Here is a 13870-nt window from a genome sequence, read left to right as displayed (position 1 = left end):
TGGTTCTAAACAACCTTAGTCCTCTTAAAGGAGGTGAGAGAAATTCAATTCAGTTCATATTTAAAGGTAAAACTCCCTGATTTTTGCTTTCCAAAGCGATACAAAAAGAAACACTCAAGTATCCTTTGAAATTTTCATTTTTCTGAATGGGGAAGTGAAGTTATCCAGCCAAGTAATTGTGCTAAAGTGTGATTTAAAATGCATATATTCATGAAAATAACATACTAAAATGCATTATATTAGGGGAAATTGATTTGTAAAAAATTGCAAATGAGACAAAATTGCATACAAATTTATGTATATTAGGAGAAATCTGTCTAAAACACTGATGAATTTTCATGAATACTTTTTTAAAAAAATAATACCCAAACTGATGCAGAGAACTGAACTTAAGGTTGGAAAAACAAGAAATTGAGAGAAACATCTGCAATCCTAAATAAGTTTACTAGTGGGTCAGTCCCATTGAAACTGGAGGGACTTAAAAGCATTCTTGTTCTACCAGCCAGTAGTGAAAGGCTTCTCAAATTTTGAATTTTAAGTCTGTCATGTAAAACTCTAGTTCTAGAGCTCACTACAAAGAAGCCTCTGAAAACACAGCCCCTGATTTATTAACTGATAGCTGTATTGAAGGAGGCTGTTTGTTTATGCAAAGCTACCCTCATCCAAGCAGATCAAAGATGGTACAGATTGTTGGTGGGGAGGGGGAATTGTGTGACTTCCATCTTCAAACTAAGAGCCAGCACCGGGATGAATGAAATTTATCACATAATCCGGAGCCAGATGTATAAAATACTCCAATGCATAGGATGGGGCTAGGAGTGTAGGAGCTAATCTGATGTACACAGATGCTTGCTGTCAAGATTTCTCAAGCTGCCCTGACATTTCCTTTGCACCTGGCACTGGAGGTGTCAGCCATGCCAGTTTCGTCCCCCCAACACAGATGTTCTTGTTGTGCTACTTTGTATGTGTAACATTTAAGTTGATGTTTAGCTCAAACACAGCACACATAAATACTGTAATCCAGAGACCACCCATTTATTAGTGCACCTGCATCATTCACTTCCTTTCATTCTTTTCAAAGTGTTGCAAGTTATCTCCTGCACTTCTGGACTTAGTGTCGAGACTAGGGGGCTCACCCCCCCCCCTTTTTGTAAGAAGGAGAGGTTAAAATGTCCCTGTTGCTTTCCTATGTATAGATGACTTATGCTTTTGGAAGGGAAAAATATTATACTGTGCACATCATACATAGTCACAGTGTGAGTTGCAAAGCACCCTTTGGGTTTGCACTAAAGCCACTCTATCTGTTGTCTTGATTTACAAGAAGCATTATTTTAAAGGCCTCTATTTTCTCATCTGAGCCCTTGAAATACAAATACGGCGCAGAAAAGCACTCGTCCGCATACTTAACTTTAAGCACATAAATAGCCCCATTGAAGCATGCATTTAAGCCTAAAGTACAGCCCTCCGTGTCAATTATTTCAATATTTTGTTAAAAAAGGATTCTTGCCAAATATGATCAAGCAATCTTTTCCATTCACTCTTATCAGCAGGGGGCTACAGAATCCTGCCACCAGGTTTCCCCCCTCCCTCCTTATGAACATAGATATGCAAATCAGACACTTTCACCCAAACTTTACTCGTTAGCATAATTTAGGGTGACTTCACATGGGTGTTGGATTTGCCCTATCTGCTGTTTTTCCTCTCTGTATGATACTTTTCTCCTCATGGAGGAAAAAATATCCCCCCCACACTTTGTTATCTCAGTTTGGAGAAGTATGCCTCTTTGGTAATGTGCCCATGTGGCTTATTTCATATACAGTGGTTCCTCGGGTTACAAACACCTTGGGTTACAAACACTTTGGGTTACAGACTCCGCTAACCCGGAAGTAGTACCTTGAGTTAAGAACTTTACCTCAGGATGAGAACAGAAATCACGCGCTGGTGGCACGGCGGCAGCGAGAGGCCCCATTAGCTAAAGTGGTACCTCAGGTTAAGAACGGCTCTCCGGAGCAAATTAAGTTTGTAACCAGAAGTACCACTGTATTTTTTATTAAAGCTGAATTGTTGGAACAAAACCCCTGTTTTTGCCAATCAGATTTTGAGCCTTGTCATGTTTCAGAATTGTTTCCTATACAGTTTCCCTCAAGCAGCTATTGGTGCTGCCAGAGTTTGTGATGTGGCTTGTTTGTGATCTCAGAGAGGTCTTAGAAAGTTTAGGCGGTGTCTCGTCCCCCACCTTGCTTGAATGTTCACACATTTGTAACAACTTGCACAGATTTTGATGTGGCTGTAGCCTATGAAATTGTTTGTCAGATGTGGGGTCTGCTTCTCTGTGAAGCACAAAGGAACCGTACCATATGCATGTGAAAGACCACCATCTTGACCATAAATGGACTGTTTGTTGCATTGATATCCCAACTTTTTCTCCAAGGAGCTGAAGGTAGCATGCATAGATCTCTCCCTGCTCAATTAATCCCCACAACAATCCTCACTAATTAGTTTAGTGAGCTTCAGGGCCCAGTGGGAATTTGAACCCTGGTCTTTCAGGTCCTAGTCCAACATGCTAACTGGTTCCCTTTGTTACTATGGCATCTACGCAGGGCTGTCCAACAGAAGCCTTCTGAACAGTCCAGTGTCCGCTGCTCAGGGTGGGGAACCACAGTCCTGGGAGATGAATGAAGCCCTTCAGGCCTTTCTGCCTGCACCGCAAGACTCTCCCCAGCTCCCACAGTCACTATCCTGTCGCATGTTCACCTCAAGTGCATTTGCCTGACTATATTGTGCGTCTGAACAAAACAAATGCATCTGGCTTGCCCCGACAGAAAGATGCAAGTTGGTATATATATATGCTTAGAAATCTCTGCATTTTACATGCCTCCTGGACACGAGTAGGTGTCAGAGCAGATCACCAAGGGTTCCTTGATACTCTATAGTAGAGTTTCTCAATCTTGGGGCCCCAATTCTTGGACTCCCCCCTGTTATTTCTAACGAAATTTCACAATTGGCAGTAGTGGAGTCACTGTGCGGTTGGGACCCTCAAGACTCAGGAACCCACATGTTGGAAGTCTAAGACCAGAGAGGGTTAAGCCAGGAATTTGCCCTGTTCTCCAGGAGAAGAAGAGGGCTGGAGAGTTGGCTTTATGCTATGTCTCAATTGCAAGGGATTGGCTGGAGGAAGACATGGTGGTCTGGGGTCCCAGGATTTAACAATTAACTGGTTTCCCCATTTACTTCTGGGGCTGAACGTGACCGCCCCCAAAAAAGTGGTGTGACAGCACCTATTGGGTAAGAAGACCTAACTGGCAGCACTGCAGGGCTGTTGTTGGTCAAGGAAGGGGGCCTGAGAGGCTCTCCCTTCTTCTCCATATGAGATGCTCTGGAAACATTTATATTGAAGAGCAGCATATATTACACCAGTTGCTGGGAATCGCAGGCGAGAAGAGTGCTGTTGCCTTCATGTCTTACTTGCAGGCTTCCCACAGGTATCTAACTGGCCATTGTGAGAATAGGATGCTGGACCAGATGAGTCATTAGCCTCATCCATCAGGCCTGGCTTAAAAATTTGAAACAGTTGCCTTGTGGAGGGATGGGTAGTGTTTAGTGCACTTACAGAACATAAGCCACCTATAGATAGTCCATGCATCTAATTATCTGAGGGGAGAGGAAGATAAGAGACCTGCAGGTATAGGGTGGTATAGAAATTTAATAATAATAAGTATGGGAATCTGACTTTTCATGTCTTTTCTATATCGTATGTAGAATTGTGTCACGGTAGCATCATTAAGGTTCAGAAATGTATAATGTGCACCTTTTAAGTTTCTCCATCTGCCCGTTCTCCGTGGGGATACTAATCCTCGTGACAAGTGCAACATGTGACCTTAGTTTCCATTTAACCAAATGCCTGAGAACCGAAACACGTTTATTTGTGCACTCTGAAGTTTTTATTACTCTGGTTCATCTCACATTTATAATTACCTATCAGCAGTCCGTCCCTCTAACAGCAAATGCCGGTGTTGAGTGCCGACAGAAATTCAGCCAAACTGGAGCTGCTGAGAAACCGGAGGGAGGGTAGCACTATGCTGGATTTGCAACAGTACAAGTGTCCTTCAAAAGGAAAACCTAGCAGGGATAGCCGCCCCCAAGTAGCCATGGAATGTTGTGTTTAAGTTGGAAAAGGGGGAAATGGAAAACTGGTGAAAGGGGGAGTAAAATGCTATCCTTCAGTTTCTAGCAGTGTATACTGTATGATATCTTGGAGAGGGAAGGCATGACTGACTAGCTGGCTAGAACTCTAAACAGGAGCACTCCTGTTCGGCAGTGAAGAGGATGCTCACTGCCAAATTTTGATGCCGGCACCACTTGTTTCTCTCCATTAACAATCTCTCCTTGCCATTAACCCCAGCCGTCACCTTGATGAAGGTGCAGGCATATGAACTCCTTTGAAAACAGCAAGTGGTCCTCGATTGTAGGGTTGAAAAGATCTATGCCAACGAGGGTGCCTCCACCCTTGCTTACAGCAGGAATGTGTACAATTTTTCTCCTCCCCCTAGGAAGCAACTCATTTGCTTTTGTGTATGAATTGGGCTTGACCATGGAGAACGGTCCAAGGAAATACGGGTAAAAACACCAAAGCATAAGACACCTAGATATCTCCACATACTTAAATGTTTTCCTTGGTGGGAAAGGGTAGGGAAATAACATTGATAAATGGAGTATTTATAGGTGGCGAGTGGGGGAGGGGGCTTAATTGAAATCCTTAATTGTGTTTGTCTTTAATTCATGTGAATACTGTGTGAGATGTGCAATTTAACAAGATGCACAACTCAGATGCAGATTGCATTGATTCAACTTTCTCGGTTCCAGTATCTTTTCTTTTCTAGGTAAGGGCATGTTTATAGACCACTGAAATGTATAATGTTACTAGAAACCATTTGAAGTAAATGCCAAAACTGTTAGAAGTAATCTGAGAACAAGATCTATTTCTGTTAGTGGAAACGGCCCTGATTTGTTCATATTGTTTGTGCATGATGTGCAGCAATCTGATATCGCCCGGACAAACAGGAAGATATCAGGTTTGAATTTCTTAAATATCCAGCTAAAAGCAGCGAATGGTCTGAGCACATTAAAATTCCATTTTCCCTTTACAAGTGTTTGCTTCAGATGACCCCCACTGATCTTAAATATATTTCTGTATCTGTAACTGAATAGAGGTTTTTCTGTACATCATGTTCTAATGATACTCTGGCCTTTAGCCAACAAGGCACTGAATAAGGCTATTTTTAAAATACAGAAACTGGGAACAGCTGCAGCAATCAAATTTGATAAAAACAGAGAAGAACTTTGCTTCCCCCTCCCAGTGGTTTTTTTATATTTTTTTAATACAGTTTGTCCAAGTTCAGAATCCTTTCATAGAATGGCTTTTGTTCCATTGCATGAAGGGAACCATAAAACCAATATGGTGAACATCCTTTTAAAACAAATAACTTTTTTAAAACATACGGCTTAAAATAATAGGCACCTTTTTGCGTGCATGGCCAGCTTCAAAGCAGAATTATGCTTCCAACTATTAAAAGAATAACTGTCAAAAGAGAATACATTTTCCCCAAGGTATACCAAAGGTTTTCCATAATGATCTCCTGAAAGTGCAAGATGAAACCCCTTGTTTCAAAATGTTAGAACCCTAGAAGTTGGTATTTGTTCTTAATGCTATATTCACAGAGGGAAAGAGAATAGTGCTTTCAATGCCCAAGTTCTTTTTTTTCTTTTTCATTTTATGCTTTACTATTAATCAGGAAGTGTGCTTGTTTAAAGGGGACACACATACACTTAAGGAAAATGCTTCTTAAAATTTCTCACAATTAATTAGGTCTTCTGTTTTTCTCCTCTTACTTTCTAGTTAGAGTAGATGATTATATTTAGACTCTACATCTGCCACTTTAAGCACATTTTGAATTGCCTTTTACCGATGTATGTGTGGAAGACAGAATGGAAGATCATTATTATAATTATAAATTTATTTGGACTCCGCCTTTTTCTCTGACGTGATTCAAGGCAGCTTACAAATAAAAATAAGAACTGCTAGAAATATTGGGGAGGGGGACAATCATTAAGAAACAAATAAACACTTATAAAATTAAAACTATGTACATATATGAAATCTATTAAAACCATACCAATAATAGCAATGAAAAAGAGCATGGCAGCAGCCCTTTCATTAAAAGTAGCCAGTTCCCAAAACCCTCTTGGAACAAAACTGTATTCACCTGCTGGCGGAAAAATAACATGGAGGGACCCAGGCTAGCTTCACTAGGGAGGGAATTCCAAAGTCTGGGAGCAGCCACCAAGCAGGCTCTCTCCCGCGTCCCTAAGGGTGTCTGTGAGGGTGGCAGGATGTCCCTCAAACATCTCAAAACCATAGCTGTCAACTTTCAGATTTGAAAATAAGGGATCAGCTGCCTCACCTGTCCCGGAGACAGTCTATGGGATATCTAACAATCCGGGATAGCAGCGGGAAGTAGCAGGAAATGGCACTGAAATAAGGGAATTTCCCGCAAAAAAGGGAAGGTTGACAGCTATGCAAAACCCAGGCAAGTTTGAGGGAATATGGTCTTTCAGAGACAATGTGATAGTACCTCACTTTGTTTGGGTCAGGACAGCACAGTTGGGGCTCTTACAGAGGCCTACTCCCAACAGTTCATTTTGTATTAGAAAAATACCAGTACAGTACTAAGCATTTGCCGTAGACTCCAGGATCAAATAATACTTAAAATACCGGGGATGAGGAACCTGCAGCCCATGGGCCAGTTCTTTTAATCTCACTTTTAAATTCACTCCTTGAGTGTATTGTAGGCATATTGGTAATTCTTATCCAGAAACGGGGAGACTGTGCCTTCCCCAGCTTGTGTTGGACCACAACTCCCAACATCTCTAACCATGGCCGTGCTGGTACAGTGCCATATGCCGTTGTATCTCAGGTTGCAGTTCACAACCCAGAGGTGATTCACGCATGTCCTTGACATCTCATCAGTCAGTTACTCAAGAGCCGGTGTCTTTTGGCTCACCATATGAACCGCCCACAGTGTTGTGCACCAGTGAGGATGAGGCAATGTCAAGTGACTGTAGCAACTCTGTAGGCATCATGTCATGCAGTCATCAAGTGGCAAACTCAACCTTCACCTTATTTTGGGGTGAGCGTGGAAAACAGCTCCGTTTACACCAGATACTGTGTAAGTGCCTGCAAAATGACTTGAAAACTTTCCTTTCTGAAATTGGACCGCTGACAATGCAACATCATTTGGTCATTTATTTTTATATCCGAGCATTGAGACATTTTGTTACGGTTAGCAATAGTTCATCTTAAAGCATACAAACCTTTGACGTTAAGCATGCCTTTGGCACTCGCTGCAGCAGCAGTTCCTGTCTCTGTGTATGAAAACGTCTCTACCTTCCTGCATATTGCAAAACTGTGTTGTTTTGGTTGGGCTGCTTTGGGGTTTCTTTCTTTCTTTTTTTTAATGCAGCACTCAAAGCAGACACTGGTGAATAGGAGAGCCTTCAACTCAGCACGTTTCCAAGGGCTCTGGCAGTAAGCCAGATCTCAAAAGCCCATGCTATATTTTAGCTGGAACCCAAACTTTTTTCTCCCCAGTGTGATGATTACCATGCTTTAATTACATTTAGGAAGCCTTGTATCCTCATCTCTCTAAAGACAAACTGCCAACAGGGAGAGATTTACCACCAACCCTTGATGTTTTTTATGTAAATGTACTTGACTAAGTGCAGTAACCCCAAATTCTAATAGAGACTTTCAATCTCTTGCCAGGTCTGCAAGTGTTTATATATGGCCAAGATAAATTGGATATTTACAAAACAGCTTTATTATAGGGGAACAATCCTCCATGTGTAAATCACCACTTCTAATCATAACACTACTGGGTTCCTTTCCACCCCAGCTCTTGTTTATGTCCCTTGATTTATATTCACTGAGAAATGTTGAAATGTAGCGTTTGAGGCAATGGCCTGGTATTGCCTTGTAGCCCAGACTTCTCAAAAGCTCTCGAGGCTCCTCAGTATATTATCACCATCTTGGTTTGGGCAGTGCAATAAGGGAACAAGCATTCACAAACGCAGCATTGCTTAGATTTCACTTTGTCCCTTTGATTGTTCAGACAGCCTGATGGGAGGAAATGGAAGGGAAATCTCCCTGGTGACTTCATCCTCTCTCCCGCCCAATCCACCCCATCCCCACACTTTGGGAAGGAGGGCAAAGGGTCAGATGCCCCTCTCCACATGCCATTCGCATGCTGCTGACATCAGCAGTCACTCATGAGAGCTAGCTTTGTTTACCAACGGTGCTAATCTGAAGAGAGGCGTGAAGTAGTTTGGTTTGTGGAAGAGGGCAGAAGCGGCATGGTGCTGTGCAAACATTCCCACACAGTCTGATAGGTCATTCGCACAGAAAACAAGTGAAAGTCTTCATGTCGTGGGCAAAGTTCAGCGTAAAGCCAACAGGCTCTCAAGGATGCGAGGCCATCATAAGATAATACTCAGTGGGTGTCTGTATTAAGCCATTGCCTCTGGACTTACACTAACAATGGAGTGTGGGCACACATTGTAGGAGTATGTTGTGCTAAGTTTTGCTTTCTGCTTGTTTTATCTTTTACGGTTTTAAAAATGAAAATACCTTTTTTTAAATCTCAGCAAAAAGAAGATATGCAATAGTTATGACCTTCTAAACAAATTGCCCATTTATCTGTATATATCAGTCTCTCCCTCCTTTTCTGGAACTGATTATATTGGCTAATCTTGCCCCACTCTCTTAAAACAGGGAAGTTTATAGTCTAAACCAGGATTGGGGAACCTTTTTCAGCCCAAAGGCTACATTTCTTAATGGGCAACCTTCTTGCCAAGGAGTGTTTGTGTGTGTGCCAGTGTTGGGCAGGCCTAGAGGCATGAGTGCATGGAACAATGACTGTGATTCTTACTTTTGTACAGTAGGCTGTATTTCAGCTGCATAAAAGTCAGAGGTTTTGCCTACCCACACTTCTCTCCATCAAGGCAAGCAACCTTGAACATCATAGTTCAAGGATGCTAGGCAAATGCACTTGGGGAGAGTGAGGAACAGAGCCATTGAGGAGTATGGCATGGAAATAGGGGGCATAGGAGGAGTCGCAAGACAGTACTCAGTTTGGAAAGCACCAATCAGCTGTTGGGGGGAAGTGGGCTTGACTTACTATTCTCCCACTCTTGCAAGCAGGTGATCTGCGCAATAAAATCTAATGGGAATGCCACTCTTTTTGGACCTGTGCAGTAGGAACTGAGAGAGAGAGAGAGAGAGAGAGAGAGAGAGAGAGAGAGAGACTCATCTGCATATGGGAATAAATTTTGGGTGCAATTAGCACATGGAACTCTGTTTCTGTGTGCACAACTTGGTCCTGAGAAGGTTCAAGGCATATTTAATTCGCACTTTTGGTAAGTTCTTCCATTGCTGTGCTAAATAGATATGCTTTAATGACCTCATTAAAGAGTGGATAGTGCTTGTTCAGAAGAAGTTCCAAGTTCCTTGGGTCTACTGATTTCCATTCATCAGTCACACAGTGAACTTTAACCAGATCCCACTAGCACTGCAGGGTTGGAGGAAGAGAAATACTGCCACTGAACTAGCATAGATCTTTAAAGATATAAGAAAGTGTATTAGTATTTACATGTCATATGTTTGTATGACTTATATATGTACTTGACTAAGTGCAGTAACCCCAAATTCGCACTTGTGTGACACATGTGTGGTTGATGTTTATTCTATCATTCCTGGAAATAACATTTCCCATTAAAACTGATATTAACAACTAATCTATGAAGCAGGGGCATTTAGGCATCTAGAACTGAAGTAAAATGTTCCTGCTCCTTGTCCATCTGTTCCTGGCAACAAATTTGAGTAATCAATGATGTCTACTTGCTTTTTTAAAAAGAAAAAGTTAATACTTTTCAAATTCTGTGAGAGCATCGCTCTCTCTCTCTCTCTCTCTCTCTCTCTGTGTGTGTGTGGTGTGTGTGTGTGTTAGTTACCAAAATAGACAAAGAGCACCTTAAATGATCATACTATCAGACTGCATTCATAAGTCCACTTGCACTCAGTGGGACTTCATCCAGAATAAACGCATTTGACATTGCAATGTACAGCTGCAATACTATGCATACTTGGGAGCTAATCCCACAGAATTCAGTGGGACTTGCTTTTGAGCAAACATGCATAGGACTGGACCGTAAGACCACATTCTACTTCCTCCACATACAGAAAATGGAGTGCAATGAGGCACATTATAGTGTACTGTGATCATTCCATGACATTTCTGTGCGCTCTGGTTTCCATCAGTGTTCTGTTGTGCTAGTAGTGGTTTAGTTATGCTGGCCACATGACCTGGAAAGCTGTCTGTGGACAAATGTCGGCTCCCTCGGCCTGAAAGCGAGATGAGCGCCGCAACCCCATAGTCGCCTTTGAGTGGACTTACCATCCAGGGATCCTTTACCTTTTTTTACCATTACCAGCCTAATGTTGGGCTCATCATCCACTCTTTTCATGGAAAAGGCTGCAAGGCTGCATGAGTTCCCAGAGGCTAGTGCCTTCGTCATCCAATGCATCAACATTTTGGCCCCATTTTGGATGTAGTGATTGTGCTTTAATAAACCATAATGTATTAATGCAACAATAAATAACCCTACACTCTCTGCCACCCCATATCTCCTTCCCTTGCAAATTCGGCACTTTAATCCTGGTCTCTTTGAAGCAGGTGTCGAGAACTTTGAGCCCTCCAGATGTGGATGAACTTCAACTCTTATAATTCCTGGGCATTGGGCGTGCTTGCCGGCACTGATGGGAGTTGTAGTTCAACAACATCAGGAGGGCCAAAGATTCTCCACACCTGGTTTAAACCACAATTCCATTACATTTCAAATGAGGAACTGTGGTTTAATGTCAGTTTACTAACCAGAATCTGAAACTGTGGTTTATTCTGACCTCAGATCCTCATTGGAAAACTGACATTAAGACAGTTGTATTAAGCCAAAAATGACTGTTTTTCTCCTACTTCCACTTCAGGCAGTTTCCCAGGCTAGGGTATTGTATTAATATTTAAACTTCACATCTATTTTGAAAAGTCTGAACATATTTTCTCTCTCTTATGGTTTCTTATGATCGGCAGAAATAGCTTTTCTAAAAGCTGCTTTCGACTTTAGTTTTTCTGGGGTTTTCCCTTTCAGTTGACATGTTTCAATGTTCCAAGACAAAATATTTCTAATAAAAGAATCACACATGTGACAATGGATCGTTCTTCCAACCTGGTCTTATTGAGAAACAATGTGGCATAAAATTGTGGCAAGAAGTTATTAAGATCTGATATTGTCACAAGCTTGTGTCTCCACTTAGCAAAAATAATGATCCTGTCTTTCATAGTTGCTTTTTGACAAAAACTGAAAAATAGCACCTTTACCTTTTTTATTATTTTTTAAGCATACAATTGACAACTCCGCAGAACAATGTGGACACAGCTGTTTCCATCACAGATGGGGGGAAGGGCAAGAGAGTTTTCTTTGCAGAGGAGGCCATAAGAACATGGAGCCAGTAGCCCACCATGTTTCAGGGGAGATTTATAAGAACAGGGAGCCATTATCTTGTGGATAGTGCATAAAGACATTAATAATTTTAGTTTTACATATATTAAAGAGCTTGAGAGTATGTAAGAACTTTTACTCAATGCAGGGGCCTGAGCATGAGATTACAAAAAACATACAGTCTCCGAAACCTAGATGCATTCTCTCTTTCCTGCAACATTAGTAATACAAAACAATGTTTTCAATTGCACATTTTTAGGGATCGCTGGTGAGAGGGGAAGAACGAGACGAGGAGCTGCTGTTCTGGGCAGCAGCGATGCTTATCCTCCATGGCTTCTTCCTCTCTTCTAAGTGTTGTGCTTTTGTTTTCAGATCTGAGTGATCAGCTGATGGAAGTGGTTGGTCTGGAGGGAGCCATGGAGATGGGTCAAATATACACTGGGCTGAAAAGTGCTGGGAGACGTCTTGCTCAATGCTCATCTGTTATCATCAGGTAGGAACTGCATTTTCCTCTGCAAAAGTAGGGTTGTGAATTTACTGGTTGGACGGAACAATATTAAAGCAGGGATCACCAACTTCTTTGGACCAGTGGGCACATTTTGATGGGGGCACTAGTCATAAGTTGCTACTATGGGGCGCAGGGTGTGGCTTAATGCAAAATGGATGTGAATGGACATTTCATTCACCGCTGGAAATTAGGAAGCAATGGTTGGATTTCCCTCTTGGAAACTCTATTTGCTTCTGGGCCAGTATGCTTGTCGGCTCAGCCAAATCCTTCATTGTTAGCATGATAATAATTTGCTCACTCCTGAAAACAAAGAGATCAGCCTGTAATTCGTTGGGTCAGTCTTCTCACTTTTCTTATATATTGAAAGCACAGTTCCTTCACTCCATCCTTGCATAATTGTCCTGTCTATATTGTCACTTGGAACATGGCAGGGGGAATATTCAGACCACTACCTAGCATAAGTCTTCAGAAACTCTGGTGGTATAAAACCATGTCTCAGACCATTTGCATTTACTTTCCCAGTGGACTAAACACTGTATTTTGCTTCTGTGCCATTGTTTAATCTTAGCAAACACATCTCCTTATATCCTTATATAGATAAAATGGCCCCATCCATGCACAGGAGTGGAGGTATCAACAGCCTTGGGCAAGGACCCACATTTTGTACCAAGTATAAACAAATGTTCGGGATGCGGGTGGTGCTATGGGTTAAACCACAGAGCCTAGGACTTGCCAATCAGAAGGTCGGCAGTTCAAATCCCCGTGACGGGGTGAGCTCCCGTTGCTTGGTCCCTGCTCCTGCGAACCTAGCAGTTCGAAAGCACGTCCAAGTGCAAGTAGATAAATAGGTACCGCTCTGGTGGGGAGGTAAACGGCGTTTCCGTGCGCTGCTCTAGTTTGCCAGAAGCGGCTTTATCATGCTGGCCACATGACCCGGAAGCTGTACGCCGGCTCCCTCGGCCAATAAAGCGAGATGAACGCCACAACCCCAGAGTAGGTCACAACTGGACCTAATGGTCAAGGGTCCCTTTACCTTTTTATAAACAAATGTTCAGGGAAGGAACCCAATGAGGACTGAGCATGCTTCATGGGGCTTGAATGCCCATCTGATTAGGAGTGGAGGAAACGGCAAATAAAAAGGGGGGTGAGAGAGGAGAAACAAAAGAGAATAGGTCCCTCCCTCCTCCTTCTTTAAGCAGTTTTTTTCTAAGAGCCCCAAAATATTAGTAGCAAAAACATTCCTTGTGCCCAATTTTCTCCATTATGATGTTATTAACATTTGGAGCTTTGCATTTGGGGGAACTAGCAAGTATTTGGACATAAATCATAATAAAATATCAACTACTTGGATATCCTCCTAGGTCAATAATCTACTAGTCATAATTTAGTATACATAATAAATTGTTATTGTCCATGTTTTACTGCATGAAGTATGTCATGAATTTCCATCCACAATTTCAGCAGTCTTAATTTGATTTGGGTTTTTCTTGTACGACACCCAGGCCATTCTGACTCACTTTTGAGATAGTAAAATCAGCTTAAGTAGCAAAGTGGGTCAGATGATTATCTCATCATGTCTGGAAGTGGGAAGCCCAACGTATGTTTTTAGCTCACTTCTGGAATGCTTTCAAGGGTATGCCAGCTTACAGTATGGAGACCTCTTGAAACAATCAAATGGCCAATTCGCCCCATGCCACATACACACCTTGGAGTGCCTCTGGGTGGAATATGGGGACATGCTGTCTGTTTAGAACA

At 42.1% G+C, this 13870-nt stretch overlaps 1 protein-coding gene across 6 annotated transcripts in view; it reads left to right on the top strand.

The window, feature by feature from the left end:
• The window catches only part of DGKB (diacylglycerol kinase beta), a 251336-nt gene that overhangs the window by 225073 nt on the left and 12393 nt on the right, over window positions 1-13870 (top strand). For all 6 annotated transcript variants that reach the window (XM_077936981.1, XM_028750678.2, XM_028750679.2 and 3 more), the window contains one exon: window positions 11980-12100. In XM_077936981.1, the coding sequence (XP_077793107.1) occupies window positions 11980-12100 (121 nt within the window). The remainder of the gene's footprint in view (window positions 1-11979; window positions 12101-13870) is intronic.

This window comes from Podarcis muralis, chromosome 12 (genome assembly GCF_964188315.1).
Source record: "Podarcis muralis chromosome 12, rPodMur119.hap1.1, whole genome shotgun sequence".
Classification (NCBI taxonomy): domain Eukaryota; kingdom Metazoa; phylum Chordata; class Lepidosauria; order Squamata; family Lacertidae; genus Podarcis; species Podarcis muralis.
This window is presented reverse-complemented; position numbering and strand designations above follow the sequence as displayed.